Here is a 26,834-nt window from a genome sequence, read left to right on the forward strand (position 1 = left end):
CTTTCAAACGATCTATAGTCGACAGTTTCGCGTAAGACAAGCGTTTTGATCAATTGCTTACTTTCTTTTATGAGTTTGGCAATGATTTGCAATTTAAAACTCACTTTCTCTTTCTCACACATTACAGGTCGGGATCAGTTGTTACTTCAACGAGACTGGTGTTCCCAAAAACCTCAGTTCCTTCTACAAGCACAGTGGAAACAGTGATGACCAGTGCAATTAGCGGTGGTTCCACCACCCTGAACGTCATCTCCGGCACCATTGGTGCAACTGCTTCCACCACTGCTGCAGCTACTACAGTTGCTCCCACCACAATTGCAAATACTACAGTTGCTCCCACTACAGTTGCTCCCACCACAATTGCAAATACTACAGTTGCTCCCACCACAGTTGCAATTATTACGGCTGCTCCCACTACAGTTGCAACTGTTACGCACGCTCCCACATCAGCAGGTAAACACAATGTAACCATGAGTAGGCTACATGTTTATTGCAAATTAATCTGACTTCATCATTAGTCAATAAAACTAATTGTGTCAACTCATTTTGTCCTATCTTTGTGCTCCAGCATCAGTGGCAAAGATCGAGTTGGAATTCAAAATCCAGCAAACCTTCACCACAGATCTTGAAAATCCAAACTCAGAAGCATTCCGAAACTTATCAACCCAAGTTGCCACAGCGGTAAGTTCACACTGTATGACCTGTAAAATATTCCACAAGCACTCTACAGAATTGAATTGCAATATACTATCATTACATTTTTTACTGAATGAATAATACTAATACACATAAACCTGTGTGTGTGTGTGTGTGTGTGTGTGTGTGTGTGTGTGTGTGTGTGTGTGTGTGTGTGTGTGTGTGTGTGTGTGTGCGTGCGTGCGTGTGCGTGTGCATGTGCAATTTATTTTTCTCTGTTCTTCTCACAGCTGGACAATCTGTATAGAGCACAATTTCCTAACTTCTATAAAACTGTGATCAACGGCTTCAGGTATGCTCTTCTGTAACGGCTTCTGTAATTTCTCTAATTCGCTACAATACGTCTAGATGCAAATACACCCGACTAATATTTTGTTTGTCTGAAATGTGGAATTGAGTCGAGCGGGGAAGGGGAGAGGTTATGATTTGTTTGAGTTAAATCTTTTTTCTATGGAAAACTCAAAAAAGTGTCCTTGTATGGAAAGTAGGAATATTAATGTAACCATAGTGGCCTAACTTAATTACACAATTATGTGACAGTGGGAAAACTGTGACCATAGAAATACATGACAAGATCCATTAAAATGACACGTTTTAACACTAATCATCTTTTCACAGTCGAGGTTCAATTGTGGTAGATGCAACCCTGCAATTTAACAATGCCGACTCCGGCGCACCAACAACCAATGATGTGGCTAACACTTTAGTGGAGGCTGCAACAAACAGCAGCTCCGGCTTCTCACTTCCTGTGAATGCATCAACAATTGTTGCAACAAGTATGTGTTTCTTTGTCTTTTCTTTCTAATCTGTCAGAAACCTGCAACCATTGCTGCTTTCTTAGCTGCTCAAGGTTATGCACTAATTTACACTGTTTTCTATTTTCTTTTATAGGTACAGCAGCAACAACAGTTGCTCCCACCACTACTGCTATTGTTACTACCCCTCTCACCACAGTTGCAAATATTACATCTCCTCCCACCACAGTTGCAAATATTACATCTCCTCCCACCACAGTGGCAAATATTACATCTCCTCCCACCACAGTGGCAAATATTACATCTCCTCCCACCACAGTGGCAAATATTACATCTCCTCCCACCACTGTTGCAAATATTACATCTCGTCCCACCACTGTTGCAAATATTACATCTGCTCCCACCACAGTTGCAAATATTACATCTCGTCCCACCACTGTTGTAATTATTACATCTCCTCCCACCACTGTTGCAAATATTACATCTGCTCCCACCACAGTTGCCACAACTGTTACGCCCGCTCCCACCACTGTTACGACAGGTAAAAACAATTTAACCATGAGTAGGCTACATACATGTTTATTGCAAATTAATCTGACCTCATCATTAGTCAATAAAACTAATTGTGTAAACTAATTTTGTCCTCTCTTTGGTGCTCCAGGGTCAGTGACATTCGGGTTGGAATTCAAACTCGTCCAAACTTTCACAACAGCTCTTTTGGACTCAAACTCAGCAGAATTCCAAAACTTAGCAAACCAAGTAACCTCAGCAGTAAGTCCTAACTGAATAAACTCACATAAAGCCCTGAGTATACAATTTACTACAACTTTAAATGTTTTATTGTGGTAATAATGCTAATATATGTGCTTTGATTTGTGTGTTATTTTTAAAGCTGGACGCTCTATATCGCCTGGCATATTCTAACTTCGTTCGAACTGTGATCAACAGCTTCAGGTATTGCCTTGATTTTTAACCGTCCAAATAATGACAGGAAATCGCAATTCTATTCACAACCCACCGATATTATATTTTGTGTTTTGGTCTGAGAGCTGGTCTGGATTTATGGGAGGAAAGGGGCTGCTTATATTCAGTGCACGCCTTAGTGTAATGTCAATGGCTGACATTCATTGTATTTGTGTTAATATAACTAGAACCACAAATGATCATTACCGTCTAAAATTGCAATAATAATTACTACAACAACAACAACAACAACAACAACAATAATAATAATCATCATCTTCATCTTCATCGTCTTTTCACAGCCAAGGATCAGTTGTGGTAAATGCGAGCCTGATATTTGGCAGCAGCTCAACACCATCAACCACTGCTCTTACTAGCACTTTAGTGAAGGCTGTGACAAATAGCAGTTCCGGCTTTTCCCTCCCTGTGAATGCATCAACAGTTGTTGCAACAAGTATGTGTTTTATGTCTTTCCTTTCAAATCTGACAGAAAGCTGCAACCATTGCTGCTTTCATAGCTACTCAAGATTATGCACTAATTTACACTGTTTTACCTTTCTTTTTTCTTTTTATAGGTACAACAACAACAACAGTTGCTCCCAGCACTACTGGCATAGTTACTACCGCTCTGACCACTGCTGCCATTGTTACAACCCCTCCCACCACAGTTGCAAATACTACAGTTGCTCCCACTACAGTTGCTCCCACTACAGTTGCAAATACTACAGTTGCTCCCACCACAGTTGCACATACTACAGTTGCAAATACTACAATTGCTCCCACCACAGTTGCACATACTACAGTTGCAAATACTACAATTGCTCCTACCACAGTTGCAAAAACTACATTTGCTCCCACTACAGTTGCAAATACTACAGTTGCTCCCACCACAGTTGCACATACTACTGTTGCAAATACTACAGTTGCTCCCACCACAGTTGCACATACTACAGTTGCTCCCACTACAGTTGCACATACTACTGTTGCAAATACTACAGTTGCTCCCACCACAGTTGCACATACTACAGTTGCTCCCACCACAGTTGCACATACTACTGTTGCAAATACTACAGTTGCTCCCACCACAGTTGCACATACTACAGTTGCTCCCACCACAGTTGCACATACTACAGTTGCTCCCACCACAGTTGCACATACTACAGTTGCTCCCACCACAGTTGCACATACTACAGTTGCTCCCACCACAGTTGCACATACTACAGTTGCTCCCACCACAGTTGCACATACTACAGTTGCTACCACTACAGTTGCTACTACGGCCGCTGCCACCACTGCTGCAGCTACTACGGCCGCTGCCACCACTGCTGCAGCTACTACGGCCGCTGCAACCACTGCTGCCGCCACAGTCTCGACCGATGAACCTACTTCTGATGAAGACACCATAACTCTTAAGTTTAGTCTCGACCAAACCTACAGCGCTGATCTCGCCGACTCGTCTACTGCAGCTTATAAGACTTTGGCTGCCACAGTGGTCACACAAGTAAGACAAATGATGTGCTTGTTGAACATCTAAATTCTTATTGTCAATATGCAACGCAGGCAGGAATGTAGCTTTTAATATCTATTTACCTAAATTAAGTCAGATGTGGATTGATTGATTGATTGAGGAGGCAGCTAAGCAGCAGCAGATCTGAGGTTTCAGATCCAAGACAACCAGAGCTATATTGAATGCAAGCCGTATTTAAAGCAGCCTCCATTACTGGGCGTGAGCTCTGATTGGATTATGACAGTGTAATGTAATGATCAGCAGATCTACTGTTAATGAGGAAAATATCTGACTGACAGCTTATTACAGCTGGGGCGGGCGAGACTCACGTGTCCTGCATAAACTAACGCTATGCTTCATTCTTCTCTTTCAGCTAAACACGATTTACAGCAGCAACAGTGGCACTACATCTTTCAAACGATCTATAGTCGACAGTTTCGTGTAAGACAAGCGTTTTGATCAATTGCTTACTTTCTTTTATGAGTTTAGCAATGATTTGCAATTTAAAACTCACTTTCTCTTTCTCACACATTACAGGTCGGGATCAGTTGTTACTTCAACGAGACTGGTGTTCCCAAAAACCTCAGTTCCTTCTACAAGCACAGTGGAAACAGCGATGACCAGTGCAATTAGCGATGGTTCCACCACCCTGAACGTCATCACCGGCACCATTAGTGCAACTGCATCCACCACTGCTGCAGCTACTACAGTTGCTCCCACCACAATTGCAAATACTACAGTTGCTCCCACTACAGTTGCTCCCACCACAATTGTTGCTCCCACTACAGTTGCTCCCACCACAATTGCAAATACTACAGTTGCTCCAACCACAATTGTTGCTCCCACTACAGTTGCTCCCACCACAATTGCAAATACTACAGTTGCTCCCACTACAGTTGCTCCCACCACAATTGCAATTATTACGGCTGCTCCCACTACAGTTGCAACTGTTACGCCCGCTCCCACATCAGCAGGTAAAAACAATGTAACCATGAGTAGGCTACATGTTTATTGCAAATTAATCTGACTTCATCATTAGTCAATAAAACTAATTGTGTCAACTCATTTTGTCCTCTCTTTGGTGCTCCAGGATCAGTGACATTCGCATTGGAATTCAAACTCGTGCAAAATTTCACAGCAGCTCTTTCAAACTCAAACTCAGCAGAATTCCAGGCCTTAGCAAACCAAGTAACATCAGCAGTAAGTCCTCACTGTATAAACTCTCATAAAGACCTGAGTATACATTTGTCTATACTTTAAAAGTGTAATGTGTTAATAATTCTAACACGTGCTCTGATCTCTCTTATTTCTAAAGCTGGATGCTCTCTATCGCCTGGTATATTCTAACTTCGTTCAAACTGTGATCAACAGCTTCAGGTATTGTTTTGATTTAACCGAACAAATAATGACAATTTAACTTATGCCTATTTATTGATGGTTGTTTAAAAGTTGAATTGGTTATTTCAGGAAATCTCTATTCAAGTACAACCCACAGATATAATATTTTGTGTTTTGGTCTTATTTGTGTGAGGAAAGGGGCTGCTTATATTCAATACACGCCTTAGTGTAGTCTCAATGGCTTACCTTCATTCACCACAACAACAATAATAATGATCATAAGCATGATTATCTTTTCACAGCCAAGGATCAGTTGTGGTAAATGCAACCCTGGTATTTAACGACTCCAGCTCAGCACCATCAACCACTGCTATTGCTAGCACTTTGGTGGAGGCTGTGACAAACAGCAGTTCCGGCTTCTCCCTTGCAGTGAATGCGTCAACAGTTGTGGCAACAAGTATGTGGATTTTGTCTTTTCTTTCAAGTCTTTGACAGGGAGCTGCAACCATCGCTGCTTTCATTATAACTACTTTTTAATAATAATCCGCACTGTTTTTACAGGAACAGACACAACTACTTCCACCACTGCTGCAGCCACTACGGCCGCTGCCACCCCTGCTGCAGCCACTACGGCCGCTGCAACCACTGCTGCAGCCACTACGGCCGCTGCCACCACTGCTGCAGGCACTACGGCCGCTGCAATCACTGCTGCAGCCACTACGGCCGCTGCAACCACTGCTGCAGCCACTACGGCCGCTGCCACCACTGCTGCCGCAACAGCCTCGACAGATGAACCTACTTCTGATGAAGACACCATAACTCTTAAGTTTAGTCTCGACCAAACCTACAGCGCTGATCTCGCCGACTCATCTACCACGGCGTATAAGACTTTGGCTGCCACAGTGGTCACACAAGTAAGAAAAAAGATGTGCTTGTTGTACTTAAGCAAGATCATTCTAAATTTGTATTATCAATATGCAGGAATGTAGCTTTTAAAATGTATTTATCTAATTTAAGTCAAATGTGGATTGATTGATTGAGGAGGCAGCTAAGCAGCAGCGGATCTGAGGCTTCAGATCCAAGACAAGCAGAGCTATATTGAATGCAAGACGTTTTTAAAGGAGCCTCCATTACTGGGCGTGAGCTCTGATTGGATTATGACAGTGTAATGTAATGATCAGCAGATCTACTGTTAATGAGGAAAAGATCTGACTGACAGCTTATTACAGCTGAGGCGGACGAGACTCACGTGTCCTGCATGAACTAACGCTATGCAACATTCTTCTCTTTCAGCTAAACGCGATTTACAGCAGCAACAGTGGCACTACATCTTTCAAGCGATCTATAGTCGACAGCTTCGCGTAAGACAAACGTTTTGATCAATTGCTTACTTTCTTTTATGAGTTTGGCAATGATTTGCAATTTAAAACTCACTTTCTCTTTCTCACACATTACAGGTCGGGATCAGTTGTTACTTCAACGAGACTGGTGTTCCCAAAAACCTCAGTTCCTTCTACAAGCACAGTGGAAACAGCGATGACCAGTGCAATTAGCGGTGGTTCCACCACCCTGAACGTCATCACCGGCACCATTAGTGCAACTGCTTCCACCACTGCTGCAGCTACTACAGCCGCTGCCACCACTGCTGCGGCTGCTACAACCGCTGCCACCACTGCTGCGCCTGCTACAGCCGCTGCCACCACTGCTGCGCCTGCTACAGCCGCTGCCACCACTGCTGCGTCTGCTACAGCCGCTGCCACCACTGCTGCGCCTGCTACAGCCGCTGCCACCACTGCTGCGCCTGCTGTTGCTACCACTGCGGCAGCTACTATGGCTGCTGCAACCACTGCTGCCGCCACAGTCTCGACCGATGAACCTACTTCTGATGAAGACACCATAACTCTTAAGTTTAGTCTCGACCAAACCTACAGTGCTGATCTCGCCGACTCGTCTACTGCAGCTTATAAGACTTTGGCTGCCACAGTGGTCACACAAGTAAGACAAATGATGAGCTTGTTGAACATCTAAATTCTTATTGTCAATATGCAACGTAGGCAGGAATGTAGCTTTTAATATATTAACTAAATTAAGTCATATGTGGATTGATTGATTGATTGATTGATTGATTGATTGATTGATTGATTGAATATGCCTACTTTATTAACAGTTTGCAAAAGGTACAGGTACATTGTGGTCCTTAATCAAGTAAATCATGGAATTAGTGCAATTTTTCAGTGGATGAAACACAACAAATTTAAAATGAATGAGAAAGGCAGGGGGGTAAACTTTATTAAACTTCCCTGCATTGCGGTGCAGCTTAGCATTTTGTAGTTTTGGGACGCAATATTTCCGTCAGCAAATGAGCTAAACCAATTTGCTTATTACAGCTTATTACAGCTGAGGCGGGCGAGACTTACATGTCCTGCATAAACTAACGCTATGCTTCATTCTTCTCTTTCAGCTAAACTCAATTTACAGCAACAGCAGCAGTGGCACTACATCTTTCAAACGAGCTATAGTCGACAGTTTCACGTAAGACAGTGTTTTGATCAATTGCTTACTTTCTTTTATGAGTTTGGGAATGATTTGCTATTTAAAACTCACATTCTCTTTCTCACACATCACAGGTCGGGATCAGTTGTTACTTCAACGAGACTGGTGTTCCCAAAAACCTCAGTTCCTTCTACAAGCACAGTGGAAACAGCGATGACCAGTGCAATTAGCAGTGGTTCCACCACCCTGAACGTCAAATCCGGCACCGTTAGTGCAACTGCTTCCACCACTGCTGCAGCTACTACAGCCGCTGCCACCACTGCTGCAGCTGCTACGGCCGCTGCCACTACAGCTGCACCTGCTGCAGCTTCCACTGCTGCACCTGCTGCAGCTACCACTGCTGCACCTGCTGCAGCTACCACTGCTGCACCTGCTGAAGCAACCACTGCTGCACCTGCTGAAGCTACCACTGCTGCACCTGCTGAAGCAACCACTGCTGCACCTGCTGCAGCTACCACTGCTGCACCTGCTGAAGCAACCACTGCTGCACCTGCTGAGGCTACCACTGCTGCACCTGCTGTGGCTACCACTGCTGCTGCCACCACAGCAGCCGCCACACTCTCGACAGATCCTCCTACTGCAGATGAAGACACCATAACTCTTACGTTTAGTCTCGACCAAACCTTCAGCTCTGATCTCTCCAACTCGTCTACCACAGCGTATCAGACTTTGGCTGCCACAGTGGTCACACAAGTAAGACAAATGATTGTTGTACTTAAGCAAGACATGTGTGAATTCTAAGTTATTATCAATATGCAATAGTGTTGCCCGATCACGTGATCGGATCGGCCGCCGATATGGTCTTTTTTATAAGATCGGAGATCGGGAAAAAAATATATATATATTTTTTTTTTTCCAAAAAAATATTTTCTGGGAGTAGTGAAAGTTACAGGTAAGGTGAATGCGATATGAAACGTAAGCTTACCATAATCACAGTAATCCTTAATCATTTTCAATCATTAAAGGGCTTTTGGAGAAATGACAGACACAGAGCCCTGCAGAGGGGAGGTGATTGTGTCAGACTCTGTGTCCAGCTGGCAGCTGATGCCAATAAGTAGTAACAGGCCCCTTGTTAATGGATCAAAGGAAGGCAATTATGTCTCTCTGCACTGTCAACTAGCTGCTACAGATGCATACTTTTCAAGCAGCCTGGTTAATTGGTTCTTAACTTATTTTGTTTCAACTTTAAAAATGGCCAATGTTTAACCAGTTTTTATATAGTTTGTGTGTGACATGTGGCTGTAGACAGTTATAGGCCTATATGTGATTATGAAGAAGTTTTCGTTTTGTAAAAAAAAGTAATAGGATTATGTTCTTATTGCACTATTCTGCTCTTAATTTGATTTAGTTTGCATGGTTATTTTGTGGTACACTACTCATAAGCTTTGTTTTTAATTAGTTGATTCAGTGCTGCACTAAGTGATAGAATGAATAGATTTTTTTTTCTTAATGCCTTGCCAAAAGATCGGATCGGGAAAGATCGGGATCGAATCGGAAGCAATAATATTTGATCGGGATCGAATCGGGAGCAAAAAAAACGTGATCGGGGCATCCCTAATATGCAATGCAGATGGGAATGCCGCTTTTAATAATAATATTTATCTATTTTAAGTCAGATGTGAATCATGGAATTAATACTATTTCCCTGTGGATGTTTGTTCTGTTTGATTGAGCTAAATCAATTTGCATTCTTCTCTTTCAGCTAAATGCGATTTACAGCAACAGCAGCAGTGGCACTACATCTTTCAAACGAGCTATAGTCGACAGTTTCACGTAAGACAGAATTTTGATCAATTGCTTACTTTCTATTATGAGTTTGGCAATGATTTGCAATTTAAAACTCCCATTCTCTTTCTCACACATTACAGGTCAGGATCAGTTGTTACCACATCGAGCCTGGTGTTCCCAAAAACCTCAGTTCCTGCTACAAGCACAGTAGTAACGGCGATGAAAAATGCAATCAGCAGTGGTTCCACCACCCTGAAAGTCATCGCTGGCTCCGTTAGTGCAACCACTTCCACCACAGCCACCACTGCTGCAGCTACTACAGCCGCTGCCACCACAGCTGCAGCTGTTACGGCCGCTGCCACCACTGCTCGGCCAACAGTGTTCTCCGTGGCAGTGCTGCCACTTATTGTACTCTATGTGGCACACCTACTGGCTGGATTATAGCTGCCATCATAGGTGACATTAGTTGATCCATTTTATACTGCTACTAAGTGTGGAAGAAAACTCCAGGCTTCAACAAGGAGCCAAATAGAATTATGCACAATGAATTTTACCTGTGTAAAAAGATGTGTATGTGTTATGGACATTAAAATTTAAATAGTACAGTATTTCCTCCCATTGTATCGCTTTATGTGCCAATTCCGTTTAATTCATGGAAACTGTACGAAGGGTTTCTAAAGCTTCATCTGCAGATTATTACTAATATAAAAGGGCAAAGCAGAAGAAGTGAGGGGAAACGAGAAATGCAAAGACATCCATGTGGGTGTTTTATAATTTCTCAACATTTTCTACTGAATGTTTATTTATTTGAGAAACTTAATATATAATTATGTATATAAGCTGACAGCAGATCTTATTTTAATCCAATGATGTGTGTGTACTTACTTTGTTTATGGGTGTCAATGAATCAGTATGCCTATATTTGCAATGTGTGGTTGAGGAGTTACTATGGCAAGGTGAGTGGATGCACATCATTAGATAGAATATAATATATATTGGCAACAGAAAGCACAGTATCACCAATTAAAAGCACCAAAATTGACGAATCACAAAAAAGACAAAGCTTGTTTATTTTGTGGTCCATAGTGGATTATGTATTTAACAATGTAATTGGTTTACATTACAAAACAAGCCTGTACTGTACATCTGTAATCATGTTGATGATAGCTCCCATTTCCGTTTTTTTATCACTTAATATAAGAACTTCTATCAATTTTATTTATTATTGTGCAAAATCACAAACCACAACTGTGTTCCAAAAATAAAATATTGTTTTAGGCTTAGTTGTTGTTAATTTGTGTTTTTCTTCATTTGTATTATTTTTGTTGTTGCTATATGTACAGTAGTAAGTTTGGAAATATTTAAAACTTGGCAAGGTTATGATGCAGTGCTTTCTTGTTGTGTCATTCCAGAAACCTAAAATATCGTTTTTTTTAATGTCAGCATGAATTGTTGTTTTATTTTAAACTGTCAAATCTGAAATAAACTGTATATGCTTCAAATAAACATCTTGTTATCTATGTAATTGTTATTCAGCAAACTGCAGTGACAAAATGATCTGCTTACACTGTATAGGCTATTCTTCATTCTTCTTCTTCTGTATATAACATTTTTGTGAACGCATAGTTGTCAGGAATTACTCTGGAATTACTTTGACATTCCATATGTTGATATTCAGTTTATGTTGCTCCTCTATACACATGTTACAAAATACAATAGGAACTCTTTAACACCATGAAAAGTAAAATGTTGTTTTAAATATTTACCCTGTGTTCAAACAGGTATTTTCAACTGAGATACATATGTTACAGTTCCTTATCAGTAAGAATAGACTATCCACCATGTCAAAGATATCTGCATTTATCTGAGATCAAGATATACCACACTAAAGCATCCTCTCAACTGAATCATAGATTATAACTGCTTTGCCATTTAAAACAATCTACATAATATGTTGATAACTAACTCCTCACGATGTGTCTAATTGATTATAAGGAGACAAGTGCACATTCTATCAGCAGAGAGCAAACAAACATTGGTCTTGAAGCAGTTCAAATCAGTTTGTTAAAATGGATTCAACAATTAGTTCAATCAGACATTGGACTTAGCCTCGGTCTCATCTCGGCTAGACTATTGTAACTCACTTTTCACCTGCCTCAGCAAAAGCTCCATGGACTGCCTACAACTAATCCAAAATACTGCCGCCAGACTGCTCACCAGGTCCAGTAGAAGCTGCCACATCAACCTAGTCCTGGCCTCCCTGCCCTGTCTCCCCGTTAATTTCAGGGTCCAGTTCAAAGTCCTAGTGCTCGCGTGCAGAGCTCTGCATGGTCAGGCTCCGAGCTACTTAAAAGATCTGGTCGAACGCTATGAGCCCGAAAGGGGCCTGTTAAAGGTTTCAAAGACTGATTCAAAAACAAAAGGTGACAAGGCTTTTCAAGCTGTTGGCCCCAAACTTTGGAATGCTCTTCCACAAGCCTTGAGATTTGCAGCCTCTGTCGACATTTTTAAAAGGAACCTCAAAACGCTATTATTTGAACAGGCATTTGTTGTAAGTATTTGATTTTAATTTATATTTCCTGCATAAAAAAGGTAGCAAACTAGACCCTGGAAACTACCGCCCCGTTTCCATTCTTAGCTCCATATCCAAAGTCATGGAAAAGATAGTCTACGAACAAATTGCAAGATATCTTGATGAGAATAATTTGATTTACGAGTTCCAATCTGGTTTCAGAAAATCTCATTCCACTGACACATGCCTTCACTATTTGACTGACCAAATCAAACGCGAAGCGGATGACGGCAAATATAGCGGCATGGTCATGATGGACCTCCATTTTCTGATTGAGAAACTAAAAGCCATCGGTCTTGACAGCGCAGCAGTGAGCTGGATGCAGTCTTACCTGGTGGGGAAGGAACAGGTGGTGGAGGTTAACGGTACCCTGCCCCCCCCCCCCTCCCAGTAAGCTGTGGTGTTCCTCAAGGTAGCATAATGGGGCCTCTGTTGTTCCTAATATACGTGAACGACATGGCATCTGCTTGCGATTGCAACCTGTTCCTGTTTGCGGATGACTCGGCTCTCCTAGTCTCGGGCAAGGACCACTTGCAGGTTGAAAAGACACTTAACTCTGAACTAAGTAAGATCTGCACATGGCTTAACGACAACACATTATCAATTCACTTGGGAAAAACTGAGTCCATCCTCTTTGGATCAAATCATAACCTCAAAAAAGTCGATAACTTCACAATCAAAGTGGGTGACAAGGTCATAACACGAAAAAACGAAATCTCCTACTTAGGATGTATCCTTGAAGCTAATCTTTCCAGCGAAAAGATGACTTCTAAAGTAATAAATAAAATCAACCAACGAACTCGTTTTGTTGGTTGGAGGATCGCCCCAATGGTCAATTTCAACACACTGAAGACCATAGCTGGTGCATAATCCAGCCCCTCATGACTACGGAGTCCACGTATGGTATCGTGACGCCCCACAAGCCCTAAAAACTAAACTCCAAACAGCCCAAAATAAACTAATTAGGGTCCTGCTTAACCTTCCCTATCAGACTAACCTCACCGCTACTCATCACCAGTTAAGAGTGGGGTGGCTCAGAGTAGATGACAGAGTACAGCAACTTGCAATGGGTCTGGTGTACAAGATACACTACACCACTATGATACCCAAGTACCTGTCAAAATACTTTATAAACGTTAGCCATAATTACAACATCAGAGGCAGTGCCACAGATCACTTTCAACCCAGAGTCAAAACCAACAAAGGGTCAAACTCGTTCTTCTGCTATACCACCAAAATGTGGAAAGCCTTACCGAAGGCCATGAAGGAGTGTGGATCCCTAGCATCCTTTAAAATTGCCCTGAAAAACCACTTACAGGCAGCAGCCGTTCGCAACTGGTAAAAAAAAAAACCTAGCCCAGCCCTACCCTCCCCTGCCCCTTCTTTGTTTAGACTTACTGTTTTCTTTTTTTTTGTTCTTTCATTTTCTTTTCTTTACATATCTACTGCATAGTACTGTGTTCTATTCGTCTGTCATTCAATGTTATATGAGATACTTAAATGGTTTCCTGTGGAAATAAGCTTAGTCTTTTCTAGGATCTCCTTTTAGTAGACCTTGTACCAGTGAACTGTACCGTCATGAAACTGTACCTTTTCCTATGCAAACATCTAATAAATAAAGTCTTCAATCAAAAGTAACTAACTGTATAGCCTTTTTTTTTTTACTTGCCTTGTTTTTATTGTGTTTTTCTTTCAATGCCTGTAAAGATCTTTTTTGAGATCTCTCTGTAAAAGGTGCTAAATAAAATGTAGCCTACTTACTTACTAGCCTAGTAGCCTATAGCTAAACAAGTTTAAATCTCCCCGTTTATGTGAGTGCACACTGGAACGTGAATGGTTTATGTATAACAATATAGGTAGCCTATAGCAGGCGGAGGGGTCCCCAGATGACAGTAAAGTGACAATTCAAGGAGTTTAAGACCTAAATACCGTAACCTAAACAAAATAAAGACAATACATCAAAAGTAATCAACACACTATACTATAAAATTGGCCAAATTGTCAAATAATATTAAGAAATAGGCAACATGAAAATAGCAGATCTACAAGCTCACAACGCCCACATAGTGAGGCAGATGTTGTGAGCTTTTAGATCGGCTATTTTCCCACAATATAATGTATCTGTTGAACCGAGTCAAATGTCTCAACTCGACAGTAGGCCTATACTTTCCAAGTGGGGTTCCCAGTTCAAATATTATTTTGGGGGGTCACGGCACGGCCTGAAAAGGTTGAGAACCACGGGCCTACACCTTCCAATACACATACATACATACAATACAGTCTGATAATCAAGTTGGGTGTTTTCTTTTTTTTTTTTTTTTTTTTTTTTCAATACAATTTACACATGCTTTTTGAATCATCTAAATGTTTGATCTAAATGCTTATCTTATACCAGATCGTGAAGACGAGTGGCACTGTGTGCAGCCATGGCTCTGAGAGAAACCTGTCATTATGTCCCTCACTCAGTGCTCTACAGATATAGACTAGTAGACCAGTTGTATTGCATTGCTTGTCAACTTGACTTATGATTGTTTGAGGTGATTGTAGTAAACATACTGTCATGTGATAAATGGAAACGATTTGTTTACTGTCAGTGTTAAATTAACACTCATGTAGAAATGACAATTACGAGTCAATTTTATTACAATATAGGCTATTGTACACTCTCAGAGTTAGATACTGTATACATTCAAGTTCCTGCAGTGTACATACACAGCATAGTCCCTGTCAAACCTTTCCTTATGATGTGGGACTGGCTGGCTTGAATTATGTCAGTTGTTTTTAAAGAGTACAAAGAACAGTGCACACAGAGAGAGAGAGAGAGAGAGAGAGAGAGAGAGAGAGAGAGAGAGAGAGAGAGAGAGAGAGAGAGAGAGAGAGAAAGCTTGGAACTACTGTAATATTCAATCTTGAATCTATAGTCTCAACTATTTTGGGGTATTTTTGTCACTGAACATTTGCACATACCTGTAGGCCTACTGTAGACCTACATGAAACGTGTCCCCTAGCTGTACCCATCCTATCTAAGGAGCAGTGGGCACTTTTAATGCAGCGCCTGGGAAGCAATTATAAGAGTAGCAAGGTGCACTTCAACACACAGATAATTAATATAGGTCTGAAATGTGCATTGCTGCTGCTGATAGGGAGAGAGGACACAGTTAGTTAGGATGAGTATTTCTTATGGTAAATTACTATGAGTAGGGCTCATAATAATCTGAGTCCCCAGAAGTTCTTCTTTTTTCGCCACTAGAGGGAGGAAGACTCTAGGCTCAAAATACATCTCTATTCATTGGTGCTATATGACATGCCAGTTATTATACAGACTTTATTCAGTGTCATGGTTTATTCAGAAACAAGTTGGGATTGAATTTAAATCATGGAACATAGTTCAGTTTAAACCCAAATGTATTATACTGACCACAAATAAACATGGACAATTGTATTAAACTGCTACCAAGCAGCCAAAAATAAAACCATTACATGATAAAAAGTCAACTGAGATGATTTGCACAATTCACTTCTAAGTCTAATTTAAATGATAACCTGCTCCGTTTCAGTTCCTGATCAACAGATTAATAGCCAATATCTGACTGGGAATGCTATCTCCTGATTGGATGAAATTGATGAAAATGTAAAAATAAATTCTGTTTGAGCTGGAGTGACAGAGACAGTTACCTGGATTGTGCTTTGGCTGATAATGTTCATTCCCTGCCAAGAATGAGTTTCCCGACACACTTCCGACTTCCTGCTTCCGGTCAAGGTAAATAGGAGGTAGGGACATCACGTGACAATGGGGATGCGCCATGTCCGGCCATGAAGCTCACCATGGGTGCCAGTATCGCGAGACTATCCACCGTTTCCTGTCTGGGAACCAAATCTCGCGATTCTGAAAGAAACAGAAACGATTATTATTTACTGTTAATATTATTATTTCATTATGCACTGTGCACATCGAAAAGCAAGTGATTGTAAAAATTCCTTTGATATATGTTATTTTATATTTCTGAACAGATTATATGACAAAGGTCTCAGTCGTTCATAAATAGTGTTTCTTCCAGGTTTGTTCATGAGGTGATCTCAGCTGATCTAGCCGGCTCCATTCACTGTCATGTATTTCATCACACTTCCGGTGCGAGTTCTGGCACCCATGGCCGGACATGGCGTATACCTGTTGTCACGTGATGTCCCTACCTCCTATTTACCTTTCTTCCGGTTTCGGCTGTGATCGCGAACCGGAAATGCATGTTCGACCCCGGAACTACTCGATCTTTCAACCCTTGGTGGCCATGTTTATTGTCACTCTTCCAACAGCAATGTTCACCAAAATGTGCAAAGTGACCATAAAGATGTACAAAGTAAATGCAAGTGCAAGTTTCACATATATTTACATATACTGTAGCATGAGCCGCATTTCTCAGACAAAGAACAAGTGATCAATAATTAGACAATGTCTAACTAACACTAATTTTCCTGTTTTCCTATTTTGTTTTTTGTCCACATGTAGTGCTCTAACAGACACGTGTAGAGCCCTTGCTTTTCGACATCTCAGGCGTTTGCCGTTTTGCATCATCACAAACAGTTTGTTGCTAGGGTGATGATTCATAATCCTTTTTGCCCTGCCCAAGCTACTTCTCTCGTAAATGTCCTGCAGAGACGGAAGAGAGCAGGGACGTGCAGAGAATGTTAGAGAGGCAGGGGAAGACATTTCAAAAAGGGCCTTTTGGTGAAAATATCGAAAATAGCAGACCTCCAAGCCCACAACGTATTGCGCTGCGACGCGTTGTGAGCTTGGAGGTCGGCTATTTTCGGTGCTTGATACCACACTGAACTAAGCATAATCAAGTTAATACTGGAGATGCGGCGTAACAACATGGATTTCTACACAGAGAGGGAATTTCTTTCATCATAAGACGCTGCATTCAAGTTCAGGAGAGTTTGGACAAGGCAATTCTCTTGAATGCTGCCTTTAGTTATGGCATGGAAAGAGGGCATTTGCATTTCTTTCACCATAGTAAAAAACGCATTCATGGTCTGGAGATGGCACTTTTTACAGACAGATAAAAGGGCAGGGGCTCGAGCCCCCTTTGATGTCTATGTGTGCACGTGGCTGGAAGAGAGCATCCAGGGGTACGTCCTGCAGACCTCACCATGCACCTTTTGGAGTGCTCCTAGGCCCTGATTAGAGCTCTGTCCATAACGTACCGCATGGTCATTCCCCCTGCCAGGAGTCTTTTTTTTGGATCTTTTGTTACACCTTTACTTTTTTCAGTTGTCTCATGTGGTACAGGCACTGTCTCATTTTCTTTGCCATGGCCTCTACCATTAGTCAGGGAATTTTAGCAGAATACCTGTCAAAGCTGGGAATAAATTTCTTACCAAAAGATTTCTTCACCAATGTGTTCGTAAAGGTGTCTACTAACATATCTAACAAAGATTGAAATTCAACATCCCTAGGAGAATCTTTGACAGCTAGGGTAATTCTGGGTCTCATTCACTTACTACTATATACACTATATACAATAAGGGGAAAAAATACTCCCAAAAATATGCTTCAAGTGGGATATGAGGGGTCTAACTAGGTGTTTTAATTATTCTGAATCCATTGCAAGCATTTGTTTTACACAAAAAACATTAATTGGGCCAAAGTTGTATGGGGTCCATTTCTGGCCCAAGGAATGTTTTTCGTGCAAAACAAATGCTTGCAATGGATTCAGAATAATTAAAAACACCTAGTTAGACCCCTCACATGCTACTTAAAGCATAGTTTTGGGAGTCATTTTTTTCCCTTATAGTATAGTGTATAGTAAGTGAATGAGACCCAGAATTACCCTAGCTGTCAAAGATTCTCCTAGGGATGTTGAATTTCAATCTTTGTTAGATATGTTAGTAGACATCTTTACAAACACATTGGTGAAGAAATTGTTTGGTAAAAGTTTATTCCCAGGGTTTTATTAAAATTCCCTGACTACATGGCCTAGCTCTGCCAAGGCACTTCAAGCTGTCCATCCTCTCCACCGGCTCACCGTTGATCAGTAGAGGTGCATAGGCCCTTTTTTCTCAGTACTGTGTACAGAAGTCCACACTTATCTTCTTGGTCTTTCCTAGATTCAGGAAGAGACAGTTTTTTCCGCCCACCATTTTGTCAGGCCCTCTAACGCCTCCAGGTAGGCCCTCTCGTTGACTATTGCGATAGGGCTCACCACCAGTCGTCAGTAAACCTGGCGATGGTATTTGGACTGTTCCCAGCCACACAGGGATGATGGTGTTAAAGGCAGAGCTTTTTTGAAATCAATAAATAGCATCCTGACATACTTCTCTGCATTGTTGTTGTCACGTTGTCCATGATACATGGACCACAATGAAATAGGTTTGTGACACAGGCCATAGTTGGCCTATGTCACAAAAATAGTAACAACTGAGCCAATGAACAAAAAAATAGGGTGCAGCGATGTTGCGTTCCCATATAGTTGATTTTGGCAACTATCCATTTAGAATCTAAATCAGGCATCATATACCCATTTCTCAAAATAGACACATTATTATATAAGGAGGTGCAGTGCCACTGTCCACCATCACTGATCTGCCCACCACCTTGTCTTCACAATGATCCCGTTGGACAGGAAGGGGGCAATACAGCAATATTATTGCTACCGTAGGGAGCATTTACTATCAAACCCGGCAGATCCTGACCATCAGTGAGTCAGTTGGTAGGTAGGCAATGCCTCAGCTCAGTTGACCTGTTGTGACATCACATTGTTGACTCAATGACCAAGGCAGCTTAACGCCTCAATATCTATAGCTGACCTGTTGTGACATGACATATGCCCATATTTGGCAATGCCCATATATGGACACTCCATATGTCAAGACATAATTCATTTACAAATGCCTCTATGTCTATAGCTGACATGTTCTTATATGGAGATTCCTGATGTCATCAATATTAACCCCATATCTGGGAATGCCAATATATATACATATGTGTCAGTCTAACCAGTGTGGCTGCCGCGACACGAGTCACACTTGCAAATGAATTCCGTCCTTGTCCCTTGTATGCCCATATATGGAGATTCCTGATGTCATCATTATTAAGCCCATAGCTTGGAATGCCCATATATGGACTTATTGTGTGAGGCTCATCTATGATGTCAGACGTCAGTCATATCCATATTTGGGAACATATTTTGTCCAACTTAAACAACCAACCGCTACTCGAATCACACTTGCAAATTAATTCTGTCCTGTGCGAATGCCCTTAGGGAGTCCATGGTATTATAATTGTGATAGATACTGTATGAGACTAGATCATTTTGGTCTAGGATTTGGGATATAGTTGTAATATTGTGATATTAAACCATTTAGACCTGAGGCCGATTCTAAAAATGTTTTCTAAATCAGTTTTCTGAAAACCTTATGTTGCTACATGTATATCAGTGATTCTCAAACTTTTTTCATGTCAAAGCCCTCCAAAACGATATGTATGTGTTTTATGATATTATAATTTATATCTGCAAAGTAACTAGAAACTAAAGGTTTCAAATAATTGTAGTGAAGTAAAAGTACAATATTTTGATCCGAGATGTAGTGGAGTACAAATAATAGTATTGGAAATTGGAAATACTCAAGTAAAGTACAAATACCTCAAAATTGTACTTAAGTAAATGTAATTAGTTACTTTACACCACTGTTCAATAGATAGCATTCTGAGATACAGTACTTCCCTCATTCCCTGCATTGCTGTTGTCAAGGTTTCCATGATTCATGGACCACAATGGAATTTTAATCATAACCATAGTTTGCCTGTCACAAAAATAATAACAACTTAGGCAATGAACAAAAAATTAGGGTGCAGCGATGCTGCCTTCCCATATAGTTGATTTTGGCAACTATCCATTTAGAATCTAAATCAGGCATTGTATACCCATTTCTCAAAATAGACACATTATTATAAAAGGAGATGCAGTGCCACTGTCCACCTTCACTGATCTGCCCACCTTCGCAATGAAGCCGTTGTTGGCTGTGTGTTTCACCTGGAGCCTCTTCAACGCAGGTAACTCAACTCACTCTTATGCATGATAGGTACAGTACATAGTGATGCCATTGCCCTCGACAAGGTACGGGATGGGGGCAATACAGAAGTATTATATTATTATTGTGATACATATCAGACTAGATAATTGGTCTAGGACAGGGGTAGGCAACCTTAGGCACTGCACGGGTGCCATCATTGGCACAGGGGAGGGTGATCACTGGCACACTGGCAGAAGTGTGAGAGAGAGGATGTATATTTTTAAATCAATTCAACAAATATTGTTTTAAATGTGGTCAATTAATTACGTTAATTCACCCAATTTGCAGCGAATTACATTCTGCACATAATTCTACATTCATTGAAATTCTGAACTTTGACTAGGGAGAGAGTCAGGGAGATAGGTGGGTTATTGATTCTAATGATCATTATAACAATGTCCTGACAATCAACATAATTATGTCAGATTTCGATGGAATGGCACACTGACTATCATCAGCATGGCACTTCATTTCAAAAAGGTTGCTGACCCCTGGTCTAGGATTTGGGATATTGTTGTAATATTTTGACATTAAATCATTTAGACCTGAAGCTGATTCAAAAAAATCGGTGGTTCTCAAACCTTTTTCATGTCAAAGCGCCACAAAATTATATGTATTTGGCCATGGAACTCCTACTCAAAAATATATTGTTCCAGGGATCCTCAGAATCCAAGATTTGAGTTAAAAACGTTTGTCTCAAAATATATATATATTCAAAGATTCACATAAATATCATGATTGTTTGAGCTTGTATATCTGCAAATTTTGAATAGCCAATAAAAAAATCTGAAATGACAGATGCTTTTGATAGGTTAACACAAGTGTTGTCTTCTCCTGCATTCAAAAATATTTTTAGTTTAAAAGCTGCATGAGAGTAAAAAATATGATTATTTATAAAAAATCTCATGTGTAAAATGTTTTGTACATCACAGTCATCTCCACAATATAATCACAATATTGATATTGGGTTATTTGGTCAACTGGAGTTGGTCTGTGAATGCTGCACTGTGAATGCTCGTTGCTTTTAGGTAGTAAGGGTGGGTCAAATGGAGAGGACACATTTCCACCAGAAGGATAATAAATGAAGTACTGTAGCTCAACCTTAACTCGGTTGATGTGTTAACTCTCAGAAGCCTCAGCCAAACAATTGCCTTTAACGGTTATTTGATTAAAAACCAAAACAATGTACAGTGCCATTGTTTTAGTTTACGTAACATTAATATAAATCGGACAATATAAATCTTGCATTGTGCAAAAAGTATCAAAAATGTAAGAAACAAAGGTTTAATGTTGAATTAATACATATTTCCCTCAATGCAGCGGATGCGCTTCAGTGTCACACTTGCAGTGATTCTGTAGACATTCAGTGCAGAATCTCAGCATTGTTAAACTGTACCGCTAACCAGCTCTGTCTATCAGCTACTCTACATGGTAATATTTAACTATGTTTTCAGTAATCATTTCACAATAACATGTTTGTATAATAATATGAGTTGTTTCTCATACATTAATACGTTGTTGCTTTATTTTGTATTTATTGTAGCAGCAGTGACAGTGACGGGCAGTACAAGTAATCATGTCATAAAGAAGTGTGCATCAGCTGCCATTTGTCCCAAAATTGAAAAAAAGCTATTTTCAGCAAACCTGGGACACCTTGGGTATGGAGTTGCATCCATTCTCTGTTGTGATACAGCCGGCTGTAACAGTGAGACTTTGTCTGGTATGTACATTTGTTACAATACTATCATTGCATCGCATAATTATCTTGAGGGGAAAAAGAACATTTTCATTAATAATTCCAGATATATTCTGGTATTTTCTTTTAATTTATATTATTTGTATTTTATATACATATAACTAGGTTTATTACAAGTGGTGGAAAGTACATTTACAGTACAGTACTTATTTTAAGTACTCTTAACAGAGTAGTCTATTTGTACATTGTGGTATTTATTTTTAATCATTTTTTGGGGAAAATGAAAATACATGGCCTGCTCACAAAGGAGTCAGTATGAGTCACAAAAAAGGACAGTGTTTTCATTGAATCTATCATGGTTAAAATTGAGTTTTAATGGAGTTTATATCTTAATACTGAATCAAGCAACTTAACTGTCCCGGGTGCTCCCAAAAGCCTGATTAGACAATAAAATGACCAAAAGTATTTTTGAAAGTGATTTTACAAAGTTGGGAGTGAATTTAAATCATGAGACGTAGTTAGGTTTGAACCCAGATTTATTCAATTCCTGACCACATACATTATGATCTTATTGTATTAAACATTTTTTACTAAAACCAGGTAAAAAAAATAAACAAATAAATAAGTAAATCAATCAACCAAGATTTGTTCAGGTATTCAGTGTGTGTTTTGCTAGTGCATGTGTGCGCGTGCTTTTGTGTACGTCTTTCAGGAGGTGTGAGCAAGTGGTTTGACATCTGTTTATTATTGTTTGTGTTTCTCCTCCCATGTGTGTTTGGCTCTACCTAGATGTCAATCTCCTGTAATTATTGAGTAACACCCCCACTAATAATAATAACTCAATTCTATTTAAATCCTGATTTGTTCTCTGCCAGATTCTGCCTCGAGTTTGATTTCAAATTTAGCTTTTCAAGTTGGATTGGTTGAACCATTCTGATTCTGCGAATGAATCCATCTCAACCATGCGAATGCAATATCTCAGGAGCGCCTCGGGGGAATTCCAGGAGTAGATTCATAGATGTCCACTTGGACTCGAGGATGAACTGATTTGAAGTAATGGGTGGTCAAAGGTCAAGGTCACTGACTTCATGTCCTTCCAGTTCTTGTGACACTGAGGAACACCTGTGGGGAATTTCATGACGTTAGACACAAATGTCCACTTGGACTCATAGGTGTAGCCTACTTACAGTAAACTATATTATATGAGTCTGGAAAGAGGGAGACATAAACTGCATCTGGTTGGCGGAGGCAGACTGTACATCAGTGATGAGAGGCAGTGAAATCCTTTAGCGATGCTGTATTTCTTTTCATTTGTGAAATCTTTGAGTTTATTCAAATTTGGTATAATGGTAGTAATCCTTTCTTTAGTAGTAGGCCTAATCCTTTTTTTATTTGGCAATTTCATCTTTAAATGATTCACATGGGAGTGTGTTGATATTTCAACATAACATTTGTTCTACGTCCCAGTATTTCGACTCGGGTTAATGTTAACTTGGCGAAATGCTAACCTGCCGACGCTAGTGAGTAGCTAACCTGCCGACGCTGGTGAATGTTAACCTCTATACCTAAACCTAACCCTAACCCTAACCTCAGTAACCCTGACGCTGGTGAGTAACTAACCTGCCGATGTCTGTAGTCAAAGTAATGGGACGTAGAAATAGCGAGATTTCCCCGTATTCACACACCTGATGATGCAGCCAGACTTAAGATAACCAACCAAGCTGTTTGACCCAATGAATATTAATCTCATTCTAAGATAATGTAATAATCATCTGTTCCATTTCAGTTCCTACTCAGGGAAATAATGGGCTAAAATGCTTCACCTGTCACAGCGTGATAGACAATGAATGCAACAACACAGAACAATGTGTAGGAATTGAGGACCGGTGCGTCAACGGAAGTCGTAAGTCTTAAATTGCTATGAGTACAGTTGAGCAAAATGGGATCCATGCTGTGTTATGACATCCAGTTTATGAACAGACAGAAACAGAGTATTAGAGAATTCACAACACTCTGACTTGTGCATTATTGTATCCTTAAATACTGGAATGTCAAAAACGACATTAAAAAGTAGGCTATGAACAAGACTAGTAAGAAGTGAGGTTTGCTCAGCTGGATATGATGATGGGATGGGAAATAACCCATGGTCAGCTAAAACAGGATAGATTTAGAATGACGTAGATTCAGTCTAAACGATGGTTATAACTGGTATAAATGTGATTTTTTTAGACAGGTTAGCTTGCCTTAGATGTTGAAACAACGTTATTTCAACGGCTGTATTTCCTGAGCGACACCCTGCAGAGGGCGGCGCCTGCAATTTCTGTGGTGTAAACAGTATTGTAAACTAACGTGTAGCCTACATTTATATAAATTCTGTATACTTAAGTACAATTTTGAGTGTATGTATTTACTTCAGTATTTCACATTTTCAATAATTTTACTTCTACTCCACCACTGGCTGCGGTTTACACATCGGTGCTCTCTACAGGGGAGCACTCAGGAAATCGGTCTATAGACAGTCTATATCAGGGGTCAGCAACCTTTTTGAAATGAAGTGCCATGTTTTTATTTTCTAGAGTGTCAGTGTGCCGTGTCAACATACATTTTAATGACAAATATTTTTACATATTTTAATTGGCAATAATCCACCTCCCCGACTCCCTCCCCAGTCTGAGTTCAGAGTTTTAATGAATGTAGAATTTTTATGCAAGATGAAATTTGATATAAATTACCTAACTTCATTTAATTGACCACATAAAAAAAAATGACAACTATTTTTGACATTTTGACTGGCAGGACATTGTTATAATGATCATTAGACTCAGAGCAATAATCTACCTATCTTCCCAACTCCCTCCCCAGTCATAGTTCAGAGTTTTAATGAATGTACAATTTTGTTCACATTTCTGCACAATGTAATTTTCTATAAATTAGCTAACTTCCTTTAATTGACCACGTTTAAAAAAAAAAGATCTGTTTTTAAAATAAAAATCCTCTCTCTCACACTTCTGCCAGTGTGCCGGTGATCACCCTCCCCTGTGCCAATGTTGGCACCCGTGCCTAAGGTTGCCTACCCCTGGTCTATATAGATGTTTAAAAAGCTAATCAACATACTCTTGATTGCAGTCATCTAAAAAACTATCACTTTTAGCAGTTATAACCTGGTTTTAGCCTTACCAAATTTAGACATGTTTAAGATGTCTAATTAGATCAAATATGCTCAGTGGGAAACTGAAACTTGTGTATCTTATGAAATGGAATTAAACTTGTAAAGTTTGATAAAGAGTTTGCTAATGTTAATGGAAAAATACCTTCTTTTGTATCTGTAGTGAGGACCACAACCAGCCCTGTTAACACATTTGGCTGCGCATCTGCAAGCCTGTGTGCTAATGCTTCCCAACTGGCTGTATTTCCTCCTCTAAGAGACTTTGTGAACTTCACTGTTGGATCAAACTGCTGTGACGGGGATTTGTGCAACGCCAAAAGCATGACTTGGCCGACTACATTGACAACTACAACTAAGTCCACTGTTGTGACCACGACGACCAGCTTACCCAAAACAATAGAAATTACGACAAAACCTGTTGAAACTAGCCCACTGACAACTGTCGTCACTTCCAAGCCCACCGTTGTGACCACGACGACCAGGGTACCCAAAACAACGGAAATTAAGACAAAACCTGTTGAAACTAGCCCACTGACAACTGTCGTCACTTCCAAGACCACCGTTGTAACCACGACGACCAGGGTACCGGAAACAGCGGAAATTATGACAAAACCTGTTGAAACTAGCCCATTTATAACCGTCATCACTTCCAAGCCAAACGTTGTGAGCACGACGACCAGCGTACCCAAAACAACGGAAATTACGACAAAGCCTGTTGAAACTAGCCCAGTGACAACCATCATCACTTCCAAGTCCACCGTTATGACCACGACGACCAGCGTACCCAAAACAGCGGAAATTACAACTGTTGAAACTAGCTCAGTGAAAACCGTCGTCACTTCCAAGCCCACCGATGTGACCACGATGACCAGCATATCCAAACCAGAGGAAATTACGACTGTTGAAACTAACCCAGTAACAACCGTCGTCACTTCCAAGCCCACCGTTGTGACCACGACGACCAGCGTACCCAAAACAGTGGAAATTACGTCAAAACCTGTTGAAACTAGTCCAGTGACAACCACCGTCACTTCCAAGACCATCGTTGTGACCATGACAACCAGCGTACCCAAAACAGCGGAAATTACAACAAAACCCATTGAAACTAGCCCAGTGACAACTGTCTTCACTTCGAAGCCCACCGATGTGACCAAGACAACCAGATTACCCAAAACAACGGAAATTACATTAAAACCTGTTGAAACTAGCCCAGTGACAACCGCGGTCACTTCCAAGCCCACCACTCTGACCACGACGACCAGCGTACCCAAAACAGCGGAAATTACGACTGTTAAAACTAGCCCAGTGACAACCGTCGTCACTTCCAAGCCCACCAATGTGACCACGATGACCAGCGTACCCAAAACAGCAGAACTTACGACAAAACCTGATGAAACTAGCCCAGTGACAACCATCGTCACTTCCAAGTCCAACGTTTTGACCATACCGAAAACAGCGGAAATTACAACTGTTGAAACTAGCCCAGTGACAACCGTCCTCACTTCCAAGCCCACCGTTGTGAACACGACGACCAGCTTACCCAAAACAGCGGAAATTACGACAAAACCTGTTGAAACTAGCTCAGTGACAACTGCCGTCACTTCCAAGCCCACCGCTGTGACCACGACGACCAGGATACCCAAAACACCGGAAACTACAACAAAACCTGTTGAAACTAGCCCAGTGACAACTGTCCTCACTTCCAAGCCCACCGTTCTTACCACGACGACCAGCGTACCCAAAACAGCGGAAATTACGACAAAACCTGTTGAAACTACCCCATTTATAAC

The 26,834-nt window shown here is 40.7% G+C and overlaps 1 protein-coding gene across 1 annotated transcript in view; it reads left to right on the forward strand.

Moving 5' to 3' along the window:
- Nucleotides 1–10,488: 10,488 nt before the first annotated feature.
- LOC308282238 (atrial natriuretic peptide receptor 1) overlaps nt 10,489–26,834 on the forward strand; it is a gene marked incomplete at its 5' end in the record, with an annotated part of 72,393 nt that continues 56,047 nt past the window's right edge. The window contains one exon of the mRNA XM_080722583.1: nt 10,489–10,496. Within this exon, the coding sequence (XP_080578709.1) occupies nt 10,489–10,496 (8 nt within the window). The remainder of the gene's footprint in view (nt 10,497–26,834) is intronic.

Source organism: Nannobrachium achirus, assembly GCF_963921795.1.
Source record: "Nannobrachium achirus genome assembly, chromosome: 3".
Taxonomy (NCBI): Eukaryota; Metazoa; Chordata; class Actinopteri; order Myctophiformes; family Myctophidae; genus Nannobrachium; species Nannobrachium achirus.